At 30.8% G+C, this 21,247-nt stretch overlaps 1 protein-coding gene across 1 annotated transcript in view; it reads right to left on the reverse strand.

Annotated features, from left to right (window-relative positions):
- Positions 1-21,247, reverse strand: part of LOC108770737 (Inositol 1,4,5,-trisphosphate receptor) — a 73,500-nt gene that overhangs the window by 17,166 nt on the left and 35,087 nt on the right. Inside the window, exons 3-33 of the mRNA XM_018522440.1 lie at positions 16,632-16,702; positions 16,016-16,131; positions 15,627-15,713; positions 13,198-13,692; positions 12,877-13,015; positions 12,498-12,709; positions 12,046-12,384; positions 11,815-11,961; positions 11,385-11,686; positions 11,208-11,322; positions 10,964-11,139; positions 10,720-10,875; positions 10,493-10,643; positions 10,262-10,409; positions 9,745-9,768; positions 8,896-9,244; positions 8,667-8,832; positions 8,376-8,592; positions 7,730-8,271; positions 7,540-7,655; positions 7,247-7,382; positions 6,908-7,165; positions 5,503-5,580; positions 4,465-4,585; positions 4,216-4,358; positions 3,393-3,580; positions 3,207-3,318; positions 2,628-2,735; positions 619-736; positions 305-537; positions 103-241 (exon numbers count right to left, since the gene is read on the reverse strand). Of these exons, the coding sequence (XP_018377942.1) occupies positions 103-241; positions 305-537; positions 619-736; positions 2,628-2,735; positions 3,207-3,318; positions 3,393-3,580; positions 4,216-4,358; positions 4,465-4,585; positions 5,503-5,580; positions 6,908-7,165; positions 7,247-7,382; positions 7,540-7,655; positions 7,730-8,271; positions 8,376-8,592; positions 8,667-8,832; positions 8,896-9,244; positions 9,745-9,768; positions 10,262-10,409; positions 10,493-10,643; positions 10,720-10,875; positions 10,964-11,139; positions 11,208-11,322; positions 11,385-11,686; positions 11,815-11,961; positions 12,046-12,384; positions 12,498-12,709; positions 12,877-13,015; positions 13,198-13,692; positions 15,627-15,713; positions 16,016-16,131; positions 16,632-16,702 (5,702 nt within the window). The remainder of the gene's footprint in view (positions 1-102; positions 242-304; positions 538-618; positions 737-2,627; positions 2,736-3,206; positions 3,319-3,392; positions 3,581-4,215; positions 4,359-4,464; positions 4,586-5,502; positions 5,581-6,907; positions 7,166-7,246; positions 7,383-7,539; positions 7,656-7,729; positions 8,272-8,375; positions 8,593-8,666; positions 8,833-8,895; positions 9,245-9,744; positions 9,769-10,261; positions 10,410-10,492; positions 10,644-10,719; positions 10,876-10,963; positions 11,140-11,207; positions 11,323-11,384; positions 11,687-11,814; positions 11,962-12,045; positions 12,385-12,497; positions 12,710-12,876; positions 13,016-13,197; positions 13,693-15,626; positions 15,714-16,015; positions 16,132-16,631; positions 16,703-21,247) is intronic.

Genomic DNA, 21,247 nt, shown 5'->3' on the forward strand with positions numbered 1-21,247 from the left:
TATATATATATATATATATTTACAGAAATGTATAAAAAAGCACCAATTAAATAGAGAATTATAGTTTGGTATATTACTACTAGTATTTATTTTATCTTATACCTGATCCACGTTTTCGCGATAACTTGTCAACCTCTTTGCCCTCCTTATCCTCATGTGCTTTCGCTGCCATATCAGATGTATTTACTGTCACGGTAGATTTAATCTCTTGCTGAGAATCTTTCATTTTATCGTAAAATACCTGTGTGAGAAATAATAATATAAACGTTTACATGCACATTATAAAATTGTGAGACTAACGTACCTTGAAGAATGATTGACTTAAATCGGCACCCATTAATTTATTAAATATACTCCTTTGTATAATAGGATTTCCACCTTCCAAGAGTGCAATACCTAATTCCACGACTTCTACAAATATGCTCGGAGAGTGTACACTCTTAATTACCAATTCTACCACTAAATCTGAAGCGCCTTCATGATCAAGATGAGTTTGCACATCATGTAATGTTCTACCAGCTCGGCTTAATATCTTTGCTGTAAATATAGCAATTATTAGTTTGCTATTAGACATCCAAATAATAAAATCTAGTATACAAGTAGTATCTTACAACGTACCTCCTGGACCGTGAGTAATAGTCGCGCTACGGGATACTCCAATATCAACATTCTCCGGATTTTGTATAAAACTTTTGCCAAAATAACGCGTCAAAAGATTATTTCTCAATGCGTCTCCCTACGGAAAAAAATAAGTATTTAACGTCTACATTTTATTACACGTTTGAAATTAGAATGATGTACCAATACATAGTGCACAACATTAATAAAAAAGAAAGAAATCTAGAATACAGATATATTCCTCTTCATATATTCACAAATAGTTTTATATCACAAATAATATCTATGCACGGATTTGAATCGTATATTTACAAAATCGGTGCTTTATGTGCTTATAGATGTGAGAAATATCTTGTGCAATTTAGGATGCGTGTAGGAAAAAATTTCATTATATTGACATAAAATTTTTAACTTGAGACAAAATAAAGCGCAATATGAGAGAAAAAGGTAAACGTTAATGTAAACAACATTCACATATTTGTACATTAACAATTGGTGAAGATTCATATGAAAATCGAAGACTTCAGAGAATAAGTAATTAAATTAATGTAAAGGTGTAAGATTGTATTCACATATATAAAAGTGTATCCTGGGGTAAAGCACATAAGAGTGAATAATAGCAACACACATATTTTGGATATGCATACAATAATATTTTAATATATCAATGTATATTTATGCTCAAAACGTATTAACTGTGAATAATTGTGAGTATAAATATATTCAGCTATCTATAATAAATAATACATTCATGTCATTGGAGTAAGGAATTAACAAAACAATAAAATTCACATAAAATTTCACATTCACAATATATGTGACTTCCTTTCAAGTGACTAAAAGTATTAATAATTAAAATATGTAATATGTATTATAATTATTAGTGTAATTGTTAAAATATATAATCTATCATTGTATTGGTACATCTTACTACATAATTTATGTACATTTACATATCTCTCTATCTATAAAGCTATATTATATATATCTCTATGTTTGTATATAATAATATTGAGATATATATATATATTTTTTGTATTAAACAAATCTCTAGAAATAATATTCCCAAAGATATAGCTCGTAAAAGTCTTTAATACACGGTAAATGTATTGCAGAAAAATATAACAATTTTCTTACAAAAACATAAATTATATATTGTAAGCACATTGTTAATGTATACTTTTATTAGTTATTTGTTACTTGCACCGTGAATCAAAATTACTTTTACATATAAGAGCACACAATCCTTATATATCATATACTTATATAATATATAAATATAATATTAATATATCAATATCATATGTATTTTTTCAAAATGTAATACTCTACATGGAGACATAGAGATGGTTTATTTAATGTAAAATATTGCAAACGAGACAAAATAATAATAAGAAATGAACATATAAATATAATAAGAAATAAAGATAAATCAAAACGTGCATAAATCAAGCGTCATGCATAAAAAATCTACACAACGTACATAATGTTCTCTACTTTACGGAATTTTACCACACCATATTCTCTACTTTACGGAATTTTACCACACCATATTCTCTACTTTACAGAATTTTACCACATCATATTCTCTACTTTACGGAATTTTACCACACCATTTACTCGATGTGTATATATAACATATAATAGACAATCACTTAGTCAACAACTTAATCACACAATTAATAAACTACAGTTAGCAACATATTTATTATTATCGTTAGCTTTTAAAATGGAAAGTAAATTATGATTTGTTATGATTTCCAGATCAGAGAGAAGTTTAGAATGAATTAAATAGATTCTTCTTCTTTTCTGATGATATATCCTAGGTGGGTTTCTTTGCTTTTGACAATGCAACAGCATGTAATGTCGTAGTGGTGTTAAAAGTATCGTTCGCGCACCTAAATTACATCACGCGATCACCGATCTCTTTTCAGCATAATACGTTCGGCATAAAATTTCATTTCATATACGTTGTGCCCATATTTCTTTCTATCTACTTTAATTTTTACCGGCTCTTGCTGAATAATTTGTCGATTCTCAGACTGATCATTGGAACCTGTTCCAACTTGTGACTCGCCCTGCGTTTCTGACTCCGTCTGTTCCGAGATACCTTCGTTCTTCGTTCGCAGCATGAAAACATCTTTACCTACAGATCTATTCTACGAGACCTACTCACCCGTCGTTAAGACTTTGTGGCGTATTGAGAAATCTTATTAACTTTTACATTATTCTCGTAATTATGCAGCAAGCCAAATAAATATTTAATCGCGTATTAATTCATCTAATGTGCTGTGAGCGATCGATCGAGCATTCAGCTATATCATGATAAAATACGCCGTAAGTTTACGCCAGGTAATTAGCATAAAACATGAAATTTTTTGATTAAATATTTGAATCACTTTTCACAAAGACAATGTATTTATCTTACAACACATTCAATGATATTCTTATATTTTCTATGCTATTACCGTAAACCTATTTACATAAGCTGAATGCCCCTTTCCGCGATGCTGTGTTATATAATATCTTCCTCAATATGATAAATGATTTATGTAATTTCATGCAAAATATAATTCCATGACACTCACTTTTTCTCCGTATTCAGGATCGATAGCCATCATTTCCCTGAGTGTCCTTAAAACTTTAACGCACAATTTTTCTTCTTTTTCTTCTAACAATTTCTCAGTGTGTTTGATTAGTCTGTAAAGAAATAATGTGTAAATATAATGATGTTGCATGTAATGCAATTAATATACTTCAAATAAAAAATCTACCTTTTAATAAAACCACCGTTTTCACATCTCTTTCTGGCATCAGTTGCTGCAGGAAACAACAATTCAGGTCGATAGAGAATATCCACTAACAAAGACAATTCGGACTGTACCAAAGGTTTCAATTGTTCCTCTAATAGAGACACTATGTCCTGTAGACCTTCTATGATACTCCGATCTAAACGCATAAGCTAAATAAAAACAAACAGTATTAATAAATAAATTGATTATAGCCAACTAATCAAGTTGTTCTATATAGGCAAGAATTTTCGTACAATCTACGCTACAATAAATTAATTTATATTTCGAAAGTTTAAATATATTTCATAATACAAAACATTTATTCTCATACATATTAATATAAGTATTTAAATATATAAGTATTTAATATTTAATACTTTACTGTATTTTTTTTTTTTAAGATTTTATCATTAACATGTAGTCAAATCATGATTAAATATCGAATTTAATTAAAATTAAGTCTAGTTTTATTTTGTTGTACATTTTTCGTATATATATGTAAATGTGTATGTATGTATATATGTGTAGCTATAGCTAATTAACGTCTTCAGTGAAACATACGAAGCTCATGTGATCTATATGTAACAGTGTACTAATTTTAGCAAACGCACTACGTAGCATCTAAACTAATCAAGTGCTATGCTTCCATGAGTGACCTTTACCTCGTTGTTAGAGCCTTCCACACAATGTAGGTCACTCTATGCATTTAAGTAAATTTATTACACAATTGCTCACACGATGGCACAATAGCCATTCTAATCAATTTTATAAGAATTTTTATAATTATGAATGTGTTGTAAATTACCTGACTTTGACTACGTTCGATTTTTGGTTGTTTAGCAGCTTGCAACCATTTGCTAGTTTGTCTGCTGAGCATAGCTGCTTTGTTGAACATATTAGCGACTAGGCTTTCCAGATCAGTCGGTATAGCAATACCTCTTCCTTTAGCTAAAAGATTTAAAAGGTAACGTTATATTATCAAAATTTACATAAAAATAAACATTATTTCCGAATTAGTATTTTGAATTTGTTTACAAGTCTAAAAGATACTTACCTACATCTGATAGAGTTCGTATACAATTCTCAACGTTGAATCTTTGTCCAGCATTTAACCATGCACATTGTGATACATTAAAAGCTGCATGAAGCAACTGGACAAATATAGGTTGCCTTGTCTGTTCCATGAAAAAATAAATGGAAAAATCAATTAAAATTGTCCATATTACAACAAAATTTTTTAAATGTATAATTGCTTATAAAAAGCTTCTCTTAAATATTTTAAATTAATAAATATAGAGAAAAATAACATTAAACTGTACTATGTTAAATTACATTTCCATAGAGAAAAATAATTTTAAGCTCTGTACTATGTTAATATCTTTTTAGAAAACATTTTTCAAAATTTATATCATAATCTTGTGTTATTATTTACATATTATATATATTCAATAATTTGCAAATTTAAATCATATCATACGTCTAGCTTATATTTTTTTTATTATTTATTTATATAAAACACACAGTCTTTAAATTCTACCATTATATTAAAATGTCATCTTGCATAAAGTGTAACACACTCATTGCCAAGCAATTAGAATTATTATACACATGCCACATGAATTGTGCAAATTTTTCCTTATAATTAGAACAATTTAGGAAATAAATAGAAATAGAAAAAGAAAAAATATTTCGAGAATAATAGAAGATACAATAATCATAGTTAGCACCAGAGATGATTTATAAAAGTGGGTGCATTCAATGACAATGAATGTGTTAAGTATGCAGAGACATATGATACAGGCGTAAAGAAGAAAATGCAGTTTGTATTTACAACACGTCAGTGCTCTATGTTGCTAAAACATTTCTAATATAATCTGCGCGCGCACGGTCATAATAGATGTGATCTACAAATATAGTCTAGAATTTTGTAATGCCCCTTAAAATATTAAATATTTATTATATACAAGTGTGAGAAATTTTCTCTTCATTTCATAAAATATTTTAGCTATTATCTCTGATATTGCAGACATGTAAGAAATACCGTATTGTATTCATCAGACATTAAGAAAAGATTCTAACATTCGATACTCACATAGCCAGAAAGATTATTATCTGTATTCCGATCACATTCCTTGATGTTCCAATATAGTCTAGCCTCGTGCAGATGTTTCTATTAGTAAACCAACCCACCACCATATAGATGGATAGTACCCATAGACCCAATAAACCAATGTTGTTGATTCAAAGAAGGCCAGGTGTTGCATGCCAAAAACACAGAACATGCCACTGATGCTTTCAGCAATGACCAAGCACACATCATACAATATATAATTAGTATAATTAATACTTGTGTTGCATTGTATTATTATCTACTGCTCAAGATAAAAATTGTAGCACTTAATAATTATATAGAACTTATAATACGTATAAGAGTTTAATTAATAAAAATATATATTCTATAAAAAAATATATTTTAAAAAACAATTTTGCTCTTTCTCTTTCTATATATATGTGTGTATGTGTGTATATGTGTGACATGTACTTGGTTAATAAGTGAACTTAACTTATAATGTGTTTGCATGCAAAGCGAGAGATTATTAAATAAAGTATATGTTGATGTATTTTTTACATATACTTTGTAATTAGAATGTTTGCTGCCTTGTGCCATTTTGTTTCATTACTTCTTTTAAGCAATACGAAAATTATATGAATACCTTTTATGATATAAAATTATTTTATTTTAAATTTTATTAAATATTATTAAATATTATATATCGACTTAATCTTCGTGTTATTCTGTATTCATACAGATGTGTACATTAATAAAAAATACAAGCTTTGCCAAAATTTCCAATCTTGCCTTTTTTTTCTTCATTTTAATAAACTTTAATTTTATAATGAAACACAATAAATGTGAAAAGAGAGCTTCCAGATAAATAAAAATCTGAATAATTATATATTTTAACAATTATAATCAAAATTTAAAATTAGCAAATATTCAATATTACCTAAATATGTATACATAATCAAAATATATTAACTGTAAGCAAACCTTTGTCAGATGAATATTTCTCTTCTGTGTTAAAAGAATTGTGTTATAATTTGAACAAGTAGATTTGAACAAATCCATTTTTACAAATGAAATTTGTGCAATAGAATTTCCATCAAGAAAATAGGTGCCAAAAACTTATTATCTATTCTGAATATTTAGTTTAAAAAGCGTGAATTCTAAATTTGGCTTAACGTGAACAATTTAAAATGAATTTGGTGTTAAACAATATTTTAAAATAAATATTGTCTTGTGAAATTATATTCACTGAAGAACTAAATATACCAATAAGATATTATAACATATAGATTAATCAATTAGAAAGAAAAGACATAAAAATATATATATGAGTGTATGTGTGTGTGTGTGTATATATATTTATATATACACACACACACGCGCCATTAAAGATTAATGTTTTTTTCTGTAATACAAATGAAGATGTTACCTGTACAGTGGTGCTTTGATCAGAAAATGGACTGCTGAAAAATGTGGATATGATGTTCATTAAACAACTTGTCACGTAAGTCTCCAAGGCTGTATCCGCGTGTTGTCGATCATGAGTGGATGTGGCAATTAAGCTCATATCAACAATAAAAGATTTTTCGAACAAAGACCACATATGATTTGACGTATAAATTTCCTTCATTTCGACTTCTGTGTCAATGTAACAGTGGTTGAGAAAATTGATGTATGCTTCTTTCACCTATTTATAAATGTTATATATGATGTCAGTAATATTTACTTTAATCAAATATGAGTGTATTAAATTCAGTAAAAGATTCACCTCTGGTATACAATCTGGATGCGACACCACAGCAACGATATCATCTAACGGTAAGAGACTGTGACATTTAATTTCTGTATTGACATTTTTGCCCATTGTGCAACAAGCTAAAAGTTTTACCAATTCTACATGATATCTAAAACACAACAAATATATATTTTATGTTTGAGACTCTCAAATATTCAAATAAATCGATACAAAATAGAACATCGTACACAATACATGATATATATAATTAGATAATTTTCATTTTTAATATGTTCAGTTTTAATATATATGTTAAAGCAACTCACTGAAGAGGACTGCTCTCATCCATTCGATGTCTTTCAGATCGCATCATTTCCACAAAATGATTAAATGAGGCTCTATCATTATAAAACACTAAAACATCTTCTCCCGCTTGAACCAACTATAATAAAAATAAAGCTAGAAAAATATTCCACAAAAGTTATATGTAATAACACATAATGTAATGCATCTTACCTCCTGCATTACCATCTCTTGACATTTTCTAATAAATTGATTCTCAGCTTTTACTATAGTTTGCAAAAATTTCAAATATTGCACATGTTTTCCATGCGTTTCTATGCAATGTACGAAATGCTGTATGACTTTCGCACCGACTTCGTTGCAAAGAACGGAATTATCTTGAAAAATACTACATACTGTCTGCGCCTCTCTTATACCGGGATTCAAGAATAAATCCAGCTGCTTGTGTAGAAGAACTTGATTTTGTTGATTAGATAGACAAAAGTTTTGTAGGAAATCATGTGCCAAACGCATTAATTCGTTCATTCTGACATCTTCCTTGGTGTCGTATGGAACCTGTAATAAATCCAAAACGACAGTATGCACTCCGACATTGCGCAGAAGTCTCTGTTCGTGTTTGCGTGCCTTTACTTGGCCACCTGGCAGATTTTGAATACATAGCTTGTTCATTCTCATTAATATCTGCTGAATTTTTTTATATTCTTCTGCTTGATCGGGATGTAACGGTGGGCCGATATCCAAATCAATAGCAGATCCTATAAAAAATAATTATTATTTATTCACTTTTCATAAAAAGATGTATTATTTATTTACTTTTCATAAAAAAGATGTATATAGTAATAATTATTAAAACAAAAACCTTGTTTATCTAATGCAGATAACAGAGGTGTTTTACGAGGAGCTGTGGCTTCATCTTCTTCTTCTTTACTCTTCTTCTTCTTATTTCCATGTTCTTCTGTTGCCTTGGATTTATATACCCAAAGCTCAGATTTCTCGACAGATTGGCGCAAAATGTCTAAATCTGCCTTTATTTGTTTGTATGATTCTACGTCGCTATCCGAAACTAAAAGCTGCACCTGTTAACCGCGTGTTTGTATTATTACATAATTTTTTCTCATAATTTTACTTCAATATCTAAAGAAAGTCCAACCTGTTTAAATGCTTGTAAAACTTCTTGTCTTTGGCTAAAGTGCCGAAATAATAAATGTAAGGCTCCAGAGACTAATGGAGGATAATCGTGCATAGCTAGATGTAATAGAACGCGTAAAAATGTTCTACCTCCTTGGCCATCTAAATCCAGCGCTGCGCATTCCTCACTAAAAAAAAATTACTTTTTTGTAAGGTACAACCTTCATACATTGCATCCAAAAACATATTACCTGCTCCCAAATATTCCTTCTGCCTGTGCACTAATTGAATCTAAATCAATAGCTTTTTGCCCTAGATTCACATCTCCAGTCTTTTCTGCAGCAGTTAATGCTGTCTCATCAAATTCTCGTTTAAATATACTCAAAAGACAAGAGATTCTGTAATCTAATCTAACATCCAGAATAAACTGCAAAATTTCGATTATCTTAAGTTTCGTGTCCATCACTAAGGGATATTCTTTCTTCATTAATGGCTTTGGTCTTGGAGAAGAGCTAGCTAACACTTGACCGGCTGGTCCTAATGTTAAATTTGTCATCACAGCACCCATATCGCCAATGCATCTAAGAATACCTCCTTCAGCTATTTAAAAACATAAGAAATAAAAGTTAATATTAAGCCAATAAATAACAAGATAATAATTGTATATTACATATGTATATAATATTATTGTACATATTTACATATATTACATAGTAAAAAATTATAATGCAGAAAAATTTAATTTGTGTTAAAAAATAGAAACTAGTATATAAAATAATGATTCTTTTGTTATTTGTTATGGAAAAAGGACACAAGAGATTTATTTCAAAGATAATGAAATAAAATAATATTTATCTAATAATTAAGGATGTTAGGTATCATAAATTGTTAATATAGGACATTTTTATATTCATGTTTCTTGCAATACTTATTTCTAACAAGGAGTATTATTATAAAAATATTTAAGCAAAAGAGCTTCGTAAGAAGCTTTATGAATTTACTTTGTACAATGTACAAGATTGCATGCTTAATCTTGTTAATATTCATTCCGCATAATACAGTCTAATTAGTTTTTAACAAGCTTTCTAATAGGATATTACCTGCCTCCTCAGAATCCGTATCAGCTGGTGATAAAATATTTACAAGAGTAAATTGATTAGTTTTAAACATATTTACCATTCTATATATATTATAAGTAATTTACCACACATAGTTGAGTAAACTTTATTATCAAAGATATTTTATATAAGCGAGAAGCATGGATTACATATAGTACTAATATATTACAGTACTATAGAAAAGAATATTATATACAAGTTTCTGAAAGCGAAACTAGAATGTAAAAGCTGCTCATGAAAATGATTGAAAGAATAGGTGGGAAAATTTATTATATCGGTGATACACCAATGCATTATATAATGCAAAAAAGTAAATCAAATTTTATTTTATGTTACGAGATTACTACCATGCGCGCGAATGGTATATATATAAATGAATCGATATGTCTTCACTACTAAATATTATTTATGGGATTTATTAAAAATTTGTCAATAAATGGTACAGAATATAATTTATAGATTATATATCATTAAATGGAAGTAGTAGAATTAAACTTACAATCAATGTCCCCCGTAGGTATCTTCCCATCGGTGGATTCATTCTCTGACACACAATCCAAAATACTAAGTAACGTCTTTGTTAAACTTAATAGATCATTAAAACTGTAGAATCCAAAATAAATTAGATCACGTGCTAATTTAACAACCTAGCGAAATACGTAAGAGCAACGAATTAATTATAGCTTATTATATATTTAAGATAAGTAGAGATATAGGAAAAAGTATGTACCTCAAATGTAAGCTTATTTTGCTCTTGATCCCCAAAAGACCACATTTTCGCGACAACGTTACATAGATAATCCTCAACAAACATGATTGTTGAACTGAATTTAGTACGAACAGCCTCTTTATTTTGGTCCGGCATTTTATTCGTATCATAACTAAAATTACGAAAAAGAATAACAAAAGTTTTAATTCCTGTTGTCTATTCAAGTTTTATTAAGTTTTTTTACGTACTCGTTTATGCTCATTTTAGACGGGATTTCGGACCAAAGACGAGCATATTTTACGGGAGTTACTTGTTCTTGCGGATCTCTATCTACGTGAAGATGTAACATTAATCGGCAAAATGATGCGCGTAATTCATATGGCACTGTTTCATCTTCCATACATCTACAAACGATAATATCATAGAAATTGAGATGTGTCGAATGTGATTTAAGAATAATTCTTACTTTAAAAATAAATGTGTACAACTTACTTAAGTATAAGATCAATGTCCAAATGCAATGACAGATTATTTAATGCTAAATACTGTCTATTCAGGCACATGTTACTAAAAAGATTTAATTGATGCCTGTAATAGTCTAATATTGCTGCGTCTTGAACGTTTCCCATTTTTGCTCCTCTTGATAACTCGCTCAAAGACATTGATTTCTGCATCAAACATCATATTAATTTGCATATTACTACCTTTTAATAAACTACATATTAAGCTTACTAACAGCTCCACTATTCCATTCCAATACAACTTCAAACTCCTCTATAACAGTGATTTTTGGTTCAGCGTTTTCTTGCTTCTCATCGATATCTTCAACTTCTACCTGGGTCTTCACCATTCTAGAGTAAATAAAATGTATCAGAGAGAAATTAACACCGTTTGTATTGTTTATTATACTTACTTTGTTCCTATCAGAATATCCTTGTTCTTTTCACTAAGTACGCTTTTACAAATTAATTCTTGTGTCACGGCTATTGCTTTCTTATTAGAGATACACAGATCCGATAGATAATCCAAAAATCTCGATTGCCAGTTACGCATATTTTTTCTAACGAGACCCACAAATGTCTCTATTTCCGCAGCTGTTATGTGTTTTTCCAACAATTTTCTGTTATTATGTAAAAGCGCGGTAATGGTATCTTCCGCTAGAATATCATAGCCGATTTGTTTTTGCATAAATGCAAAATGTTTAGCAATGTATTCCTATATAAAAAAATATATATAAATATTTTTTAAATAACATATATTTACAATATATCGTAATCATTCAGTCATTCATTAATTTATTCATTCATTCAAATTTCTTGTATCAAAGGACAATATCGCAATACCTGATTCTTTCTATAATCCTGTTGAGAAAGTCTGAGTATTCGGTAACACAGACGAAACATGTATTTGTATGGCGCGTGTCTCGGATCGTTAAGCTCCTCTATCCTAAGAAATGGTCCTTCACCCTCTGCAGATTCCAAGAATGGAGCCTGTAATTAAAGTGTCGTGAAATGTTTTCTCTCATTCACACTGATATCTCTACACAATCAATGTCTACTTAAAAGTTAAAATACCTGCAATATTTTGAACAACTGGCCAAGAATGTACTGTTCGCGCAATAATTTCTGACGGTCCCTCACAGGACCATCCTTTACATTTGTCACGACTAGTTCTAACGCTTCAGATTTATTTTGTTCATTTTCTGATCCAGCAATAAAATATACAATGTCCTGCAGTAAGCTAGTAACGGCTCTTCGTTCATTGTGTGAGATCGTACCTTTTTCTAGCTTACTGTTCATTGCCGTCAATACCTTGCAAGCGTCATTTGCGAAATCTAAATCGCGTACTTCAACCGGTGACACAGATCTCAAAGCAAATGCTTCTTTATCCTCTTTACTAGTCGCGCAACCCACCTAATGAGTAATTAAAACACCCTAATTTAATTAATATTTCTTCGATTTATGAATTTCACTTACAATATTTGATGCTTAAATTATAATGTAATCACTAGAATACGCTACAATACCTTCGACATCACAGGCTTCTCATCATCCTTATCGATCGGTACGCTTGTTGAATGGACCCAAGTATTTGTGCATATGTGATGTAATCTCACAAAGGACGATTGCGGAACCAGACTATCGCCCCGCGTTAAAGTTGTGGGATCTAATTCAAACAATGAGCTAATCTCATTGCTGTGCGGCACCGACACTAATCTATAGACCGGTCCAGGTGGATCTATTAAATCATACGTATAAATGATCGATTTGTTCTTAATTAACCGCAAACAGTAAATATTTTTATATAGAATAAGTTACGATACATGATCAACCATTTTCTAAATGTTTAAAATACTGGATGTATACTCTAACATATTAATTTCAAAGTATCTATAAATGTCATACCACGCTTTCCCTTCACGGGTTCCCGTGGTTCATCCGTGTCAACCTCAGCGGCGAGATATTGGCCAGTTGCTAGATGTTTAAATCTGAACAGTGAATTCCAGTGACCAGCACCGCCTCTACACGGATCGTGCTGCACCACCTATTCATAAACAAATAAATAAAGAATATTTACTTATAAAAATAAGATATGTCAAAAGCAATCAGTATAAACGCAATAAGAATTCGAGTAATAAAATATTTGCAAAAACTCAGTTTCGAATATTGCATGTTAAGTAAAAAAGCATCTTCACAGATAAATTTATGTAAATTAAATCAACTCACCTCGACTTCCCACAAGGCTTTGCTGCTGGTAGCCGCGGTAGCGCTGGTTCTGCCCGTCGTCCTGAGAAACACGTGTTGCTTCTTCTTATATTCGTCCATGGTTAGAAACTTTTCTTGCTCAGCGTGAAACAGCCGCACTACGTCGCCGCCTTTAAGGATCTCCTCCTGGTTCTCCCGATGCTCCATGAAGAGGGTCACCTTCCAGGAGGTGGATAAATTCACGACGTTAACTTCCTTGCAGCCGGGATTGTCGCTCAGCTCGTAATTGGCGGCTACATGAAGGCCTTGACGACCCGCGTTTACCGGCTCCATGATCACCTTGTCGCCAACAACGACACTATCGCCGTCGCTACGCAGCTTGTAGAACGGCATTATGTAAAACCACGAACCCTCGTTTCCATTCGCGTCCAAGTAAACCCTCATTGCGTTCTTTTCTAGTAACGCCGGCAGCCTCTTGTTGACAGTCAGGAATTTGTTTGATTTGAGATGCAATAACTGCCACAGACAAGTCATAAATAATTATATTTGTACACTGGTAAAGATAAAGAAAACAAGGTAACTTAATCTTTTGATATATCATATTTATATTATTAGCGTCTCAGATCGATTGCGATTAATGTCCGAACGTTTCGGTGCAGTCAAATCTGAGATAATTAAATTTAAAAAAAATTAAGAATATATGTTATTGCCATACAATGATATCGACTGTTACTTCAACATACATCGACTTTTATAAGATTCATGGATAATCAACGTGTTGAAACATACATTGTAAATTTGCTGAAGAAGACTATAAGATTAGCCGAAACATGTACATGTTGTGTGTGTGGAATGATATAATATATAATTAATTTAAAGAAACAAAAACTGCGCACCGTCTATAACGCCAATTCTCAATTGCCTGTTTATATGATTTTTTTAAAATTAAGAATATATATTGTATTCATAACATTTAACTTTGATCGATTATTGGCGTTCTCTATTATATTTATGTTAATCTTTGAGTTAAATAATATTTTATTATTTTTAACTTCCATATGTGTCCAAATATACATCAATCCATTTCTGCAATTGAATTTTTAGTTACAAAGTAAATAACGTTATGTATGTATCCAATAAATTAAATTTAGTCAAATACATTTCTTGAATTAAATTGTTTAATTCCATTATTTACAATTAATTAAGTTAATGACATTGAGTAAGAGTAGTGTGGTGATCTAGACAAATAATTAAAAATAACTAAAACTGAGTATAATTTGACATATAGAATTTGACGTATTATAAGTTTAACAGTTTTCTCTATATTCGACGCGTATAAATATAATGTAAATTTATTTATAAACGCACATAATGCAATGTCGATAAAATTAATCTGTATGCTAATTGCATACTCGTGCGTTTGCGTTTACAATATTCGCGATGAGCAATTGGAACAAAATTGTATTTTGTTATGATGAATTATTTTGCAAGTTAAAAAGGCTATAATAAGTAGATAATTTTGCAACGTACAATAGAACGTATACCGTGTAATCGAGATAATATAAAATAAAGATGATTAATTAACTTATATGTAATACATCAACGAAGTGTGCGAAAGATAAGAGAATCGATAATTCGATGAAGAATACATTATAGCAGAAATTAATTAAACATCTAATGGCGTCCTTTGCTGCGATCGAAGATACAATCTATATACATTACAAGTACAACACAATGTTCGTTTCACGATGTTATCTCATCTGCCGATGATCAAAGTGCTATCTTTTCATACTTTTTAGCAACAATGTGTTACAACGCGAACAATAGAAACTTAATTATTTGTAAATTGAACAATAAGAAATAAGTAATGACCGTAACGGTTAAAGCTAGATCTTTAATGCTTAAATAATTCAATCTGAATTACTATATATACTATATATATACTTGCATATATACCATATTTACAGTCATTTAAACTTCGCGCCGAATTGTTTTTCCGACTTTATAAACGCAATTACTGTAGTAATATCGCGAATTAAATTGACAAGCAATTTTAATAACTTGATGCTCAATCAGGCATCATATTAAGATGTTAATTATTTGTTACAGGCTTAGTTTCGCCACTTAATGTCACTTCTATTTTCTGACATGGCAACAATATCGCGGAGAAAGAAAATCTCGTTAATTAACAAATACTTATACAAGGCAGATAACTACGTCAATACGATAGATGTACCAAACAGTTTTTATGATCGCTTTGCGAAAAAAGAAGGTGTTAAGAGGAAAGCCGCTCCCCTAACGATATTGATAAATCTATTATTATTCATATATATAGCCACTTTACGTTATAAGAATATGCGGTCAAGCATAAAACGTTCAAGATATGCATTAATAAAATAGTGTCACTCACAAGGGATTTTTTTCTAGCAAAAAAAGATTTATTTTCTTACCTGTATGACATTACCGTAGGAAACTACCGTGCCCAATAGTTTCTTGTTTTCAGTCTCATTTTGCTTTTTCTCAATTTCAGCCGCATGCTGAGAAAAACATAAATCCTATTAAATAGCAATCGAGGAAAATAATAACAAATTCCATTAAATAATCAATAAACAGGTCTCTATATCAAGAATTGATTGAATATATCTATAAGTATTCTGTATAGTGTTCATATTATCATGTTGCATCTAGTTATTCTTCAGAGCAACGCGAGTTAACAAATGTACCATTTCCAGTTTTAGAATTTGTAAGAAAAATATGGCTGTATAAGTGAGTATTTCCTGTAATCTCTTTAATTAAAAATGTGAATTAATTAAACAATTTAGCATCTTCTACAACTTACGTGAAGTCTTTTCAGCAAGATAGCATCTGTTCCCGAACTTGCACTCTGTTTTGCTGCCTTCCAGAATTGCTTTTGAGCGGAGTACCGATTCATGGGACATATTTTGAAGAGGCAATCTAAAAAAAATCAATACATTTCGTTATTGCTCGAGTTTATTTTACGGAGGTATCAAATGTATATCTCTTCCAAAAAATTATGAGAATTGGAAATTTATACTTTCTATATAAAAATAAATGTTATACATATGAATGTATACATATAAAACAGTTCAATAAGGTCAATATTTAGTAATATATATTTAACAATACAATTTTATAGTTTAAATGAAAATTTTCTCATTTTATTTTAATCTATTTTTTATTGAAACAATTTTTTATCTAAAAAAAGATTCTAAGTTGCTAGCAAACTTTTGTATTACTTCCAAATACAGTATAGAAAAATTTGTAATTTTTTTATTTTATTACACATTTTTAATACATTTTTAACATCATCTGCTTAAATTTTCGCGAAACAAAATGTTTAAAAAAATTAGATATCAAAAAAGCTGCTATTAATAATTAAAAAGAAAAAATCGATCAAAAAGCAAAGACAAAAACATCTAAAAAATATGAATTACCTCTGAATTTCTTCGGTGGAGTCGACAAGTCCCCAGCTTCGGGACATACTACACACCTGTCATCGACCAACCTGAAAAAAATATATATTGTCGAACTAATAAATATGCAATATATAATATATTAACAGTTTTAAAACAGTAAATAATTTCATAAAATCGCTCGTTTATCAAAGAATAAAGTAAACATGTCTATCTTCTTTCGAAAAGCAAAACTATTATTAGTATACGAATGTACTACATATCATAATAGAAAATATATTCTTTGAATATTTATTACGCATTAACTTTGCACTTTTTCTTTTTTTGCAATGACTAGTCTAATCATATCACACTAGCATATTATATGTCACGTAACACTGATAATACACGAAGTTCCAACGTGGAGCGGACATAATATAGCCACACCTCCGGCTTTGCAGCTATGCAATATCGACATAGCGGGCGAGTCATCGTTAAATAAATGTGGTCCAGGTGGAGCGAAACAGCGACCTATAGGTCGATATTGAGGCAGATCCTGGCTTGTCTTGCGCCTGGCAGCAGTGGCAGCTTTAAAGCATTGCGTAAAAACGGGAGAGAGAGAGAGAGAGAGAGAGAGAGAGAGAGAGAGAGAGAAAGAAAGAGAGAAAGGAAAAGAGAAAGAGGCTTTTGTACCGTACGTAATCATGCGAGAACAATTACCATAAAAGCAATGTTTGTGCACCGAGAGAAAAATATTTTGTATTTATAACTATAATTATAATTATTACTGCTATAATAATAACAGTAACTATATATATAGTTCTAGCAACAAATATATATAGTTGGCAACCCAAAATGATTATATAATTATAGTTATTATAACCATAAAATAGAGTTGAAATTACCATAAAAATGATTCAAGTGACTATAATTTCGTAGTTATATTTTGGGATATTTTTTATGGTTGTCCCAAAATATAACTATGAAATTATAGTCACTTGAATCATTTTTATGGTAATTTCAACTATTTTATGGTTATAATAATTATAATTATATATAGTCATTTTAGGTTGCCGACTATATACATTTGTTGCTAGAACTGTATACATAGTTAGTGTTATTATTATAGCAGTAATAATCATAATTATAGTAATACGTAATTATAGTTACAAATACCAAACATTTTTCTCTCAGTGTGCTGCTATAAACAATATAGATATCCAAAATACAAATTTAAAAAATCCACGTGTATTTTTTCTATAGCTTTCAGTTTTTATCTGTCACGATCGTAAAATTTTATCACAATTGTTGCATAAAAACTAAGCACATCAGAATCATCATGTTGGTGAATTCTATAATTTTTTATATTATACGCTCTCTACATATATTGAGTATGCGATTTTGTGTAGCGTTCCGCGGGAAAAGAAAGTTTACAATAGAAATGTCGAAGTAGAATGTGATGTCATTTTGCAGTGACAAAGGTGCGATTGCAACTCGGCAGACACCAAGCGAACTATTGATCCATCTATCTCGTATTAATAGGACGTAGAATGATCCCACATCTTACATAATGTAATCGCGCAAGAACGCAAGGTGAATAATTAGAAACGTTGTCGGGTTAAGCAAGCATTAAATTTACACAGAAATGTAAAGTATACGACGTCGCCGAGAAATAACAGCATGAAAAGCGTAACTTGCAACTATCATATGCTCGGATTGCGATTCAATCTCGAGTACAAATCGAGATATCATCGCTAGCTTATCTGAGTTTATATGGAAGCTAATAATTAAGATAACGAGCTAATATTACGTCGATTAATATTTTATTAATTAAATACGTATTGTAAGTCGCGTATCAAGATATATTTTCAGAATATAAATCATGGTCCTTATCGCGCTGCATACATTAATTGTTTAATGCTAACATCCATAAATCGTTTAACCACATTTTTCCTCGACCATCTGTCTGAAAACTGCGTTTTAAAATTAATACTTTTTTCTGATAACCATTGAAAATATTTGTTTGTTAACCGCTACTAAGCATGTATAAATATAAGTTTCTCTAACTTACTAACAAGATTGCGATTAGGTTTCTCCCAGCAAAGGTAAGCTCTTCGCGAGTTGAAGGCGACGGGAATATTCACAATCCACATCTCACTTAAATCCACAATCCACGCAAGGAGAGATACCTTATATTAAATAATCCTTGACATTTTAATAAAAGAGGAAGATGTAACGCGTATAAAATTATATGTTTAAAAAGAATATAATTCTCTCGTAAAGTCACAAAATAAATAAACAGAAGTTAATAAAATATATAAATCGTCTATTCTTTCAAAAAACGGCAAATAAATTTCAATAATAATTTCATTTTCGTGGAAAGCACCAGCATGATGCAAATAGCGTTATACATTCTTTCTCTACTTGCCTTTACAGCAAAATTAATAAGCAAATCTAATAAACAGCATAAAGATTTCAAGCACAAAGCTCGCTCGCGGTAAAATTTCAAAGAATATTCACAACTTTAAATTCGTTTACAACAAAAATAATTGCATGGATGCTTCTCGCGAGACTGCTTCAATTAATTGTGACTGATTTTCTCGTTCGCGGTATACAATCGACGATTTATTGATCGTTTTCGCATTGAAGGGAACGTGTCGGATAATAGAGCACTTTGGGCGACCTCCTGACAGCGGAGCTGCCGAAACAATAGATGAATTGTATGATAAAGTCGGAGCACACCGAAGAATCTCCATCCATTTGGTGTGCAAACACAGGGAGAGAACTCCTGTGCATCGCCGTACTTGTCTATGGCACATGACCGTAAATACGTGTGTACTTAGCGTGATTAACGGCAGCGCTTTACGCTGTCATGATTAATGCCGCTTTACGTTTCTGAAGCCGCCGCGGCAAATAAAACATGAATTTGCTTCACCTTATGTAACGGGTCAAAGCTATCCAGCGCGAGATATCTGAGATGCTTTTTAAACTTTTACGGATAAAATCATTCTCCTCAGAATTCTTGAGAAAAAGCGGAGTTTCGAAAGTAAATTGCGATAGCGAATATTAACGGAAAAATTAATTTTTAAAAAGTATTATTATTTTATCTAATCTCTCTGTAAAGATCTTTTAAAATGAACTTTGAATAGACAACAATTTAGAAACAATTTAAATTTAGGTATTTTAATCGTTACGTGACATGTCGCTAATTTCCTACAACAATGACATGACTAAAAAATGATTTCGAATTACTTTCAGAAAAAGAATGGAAATACAAAGAAAAAAAAGAAAAAAACATACTTTATAAGACATTCTTTTATAAATTCCTCTACAGTTGTTACATCAAAATTGCATTTCGAAATCAATATTACAAAATTTTATAATGATTTAAAACATTCAAATGTTTTTCTGAAAAACTTTGCTTTTTGAGTTGTGTCAGTCATTGTTGTGGCAAATGAGCAATATATGCAAACGCCTATATCACAAATTTTATATACAACATAAAAATGTTGACAGTTCTTTCTTACTTCTTCTTTGCCACCTTCTTTAAGAAATTTATTTGTAACCGCAATATCGCGAATATTAATATACCACGTGGAAATACTCATTGGCCTTGAAATACCGTAGCGCGATTTAACAACGTCTGCGCGAGTGACAAAGCCGCTGAAAACAAAGCTGCAAGAGACGTCGTAATTATTTCAACGGAAGAATAATATTTGAACGTGGCACGAGAGCGAAAAATTAAAAAAAAAAAGAAAATGGTCGGTTCCAGCAGACGAGATGCGGTTTCCAAAGCGGGCATATAACTCGGAATATTATTTAGATCAGAAGGCGCTATGACGACTATAGGATAACACACACATACACATGTACAAAATCCGATATTGTTATTTCTAGCGACGCCGTGTCACCGTTGCTACTCTGCATCGAGCGCAGCTGGGATTACAAGAGGATCGCCGTTGTCACGTAGTTGTTGCTGTGTTTGTTGTTGAAGTATCAGAAATGAAGCGGAAGGCGAGCAACTCGGGCGTGCACAAAATTGCAAATATAAAAATATATAAATTCTTTAGGCGACCGAGATGCATGCAACGTTCCCGCGTTTTTAATTCAAAACATCCCTGTTAAAGCCGTCAATGAATATTTTAAAAAATTGAAAACTTTTGTAAATTTCAATACATAATAGCTCGCAGGGGCGAAACGAGAAATACAATCCCTCGAAAATCCAATGTAATTAATATTAAAATCGGTATGTTAAAATAACAGAAAATGTATTTGCGATTGATTATTATTCATGATTCATTTATTATTAATAAACTTCCAATTACATATTCAAATGAGTAAATTTTTGCCTATAGTAGTTCGAGTAATTTGGGTTTCTATCATGAATAAATACATATATGCGTAATGCAACCAATTTACGTCTAAATAATTACGTGCGTTTGCATACAATCGAAAGATACACTAAATTATAAACCGCAAATTAGCACGAGAATTAATAAATCTACTTAAACCGTTAACAAACATTTCTATCATCGTGATTTCGAAGCAGCAATAAAGAACACGAGCGTGGCATGATAAGACAGTGCACTGGTTTCTGCAGAGATCCCGGGTTCGATCCCGATAAGATCCAAAATATTTACGCTCGTATCTCTTCTCAG

This window comes from Trachymyrmex cornetzi, unplaced genomic scaffold (genome assembly GCF_001594075.2).
Source record: "Trachymyrmex cornetzi isolate Tcor2-1 unplaced genomic scaffold, Tcor1.1 scaffold131, whole genome shotgun sequence".
Classification (NCBI taxonomy): domain Eukaryota; kingdom Metazoa; phylum Arthropoda; class Insecta; order Hymenoptera; family Formicidae; genus Trachymyrmex; species Trachymyrmex cornetzi.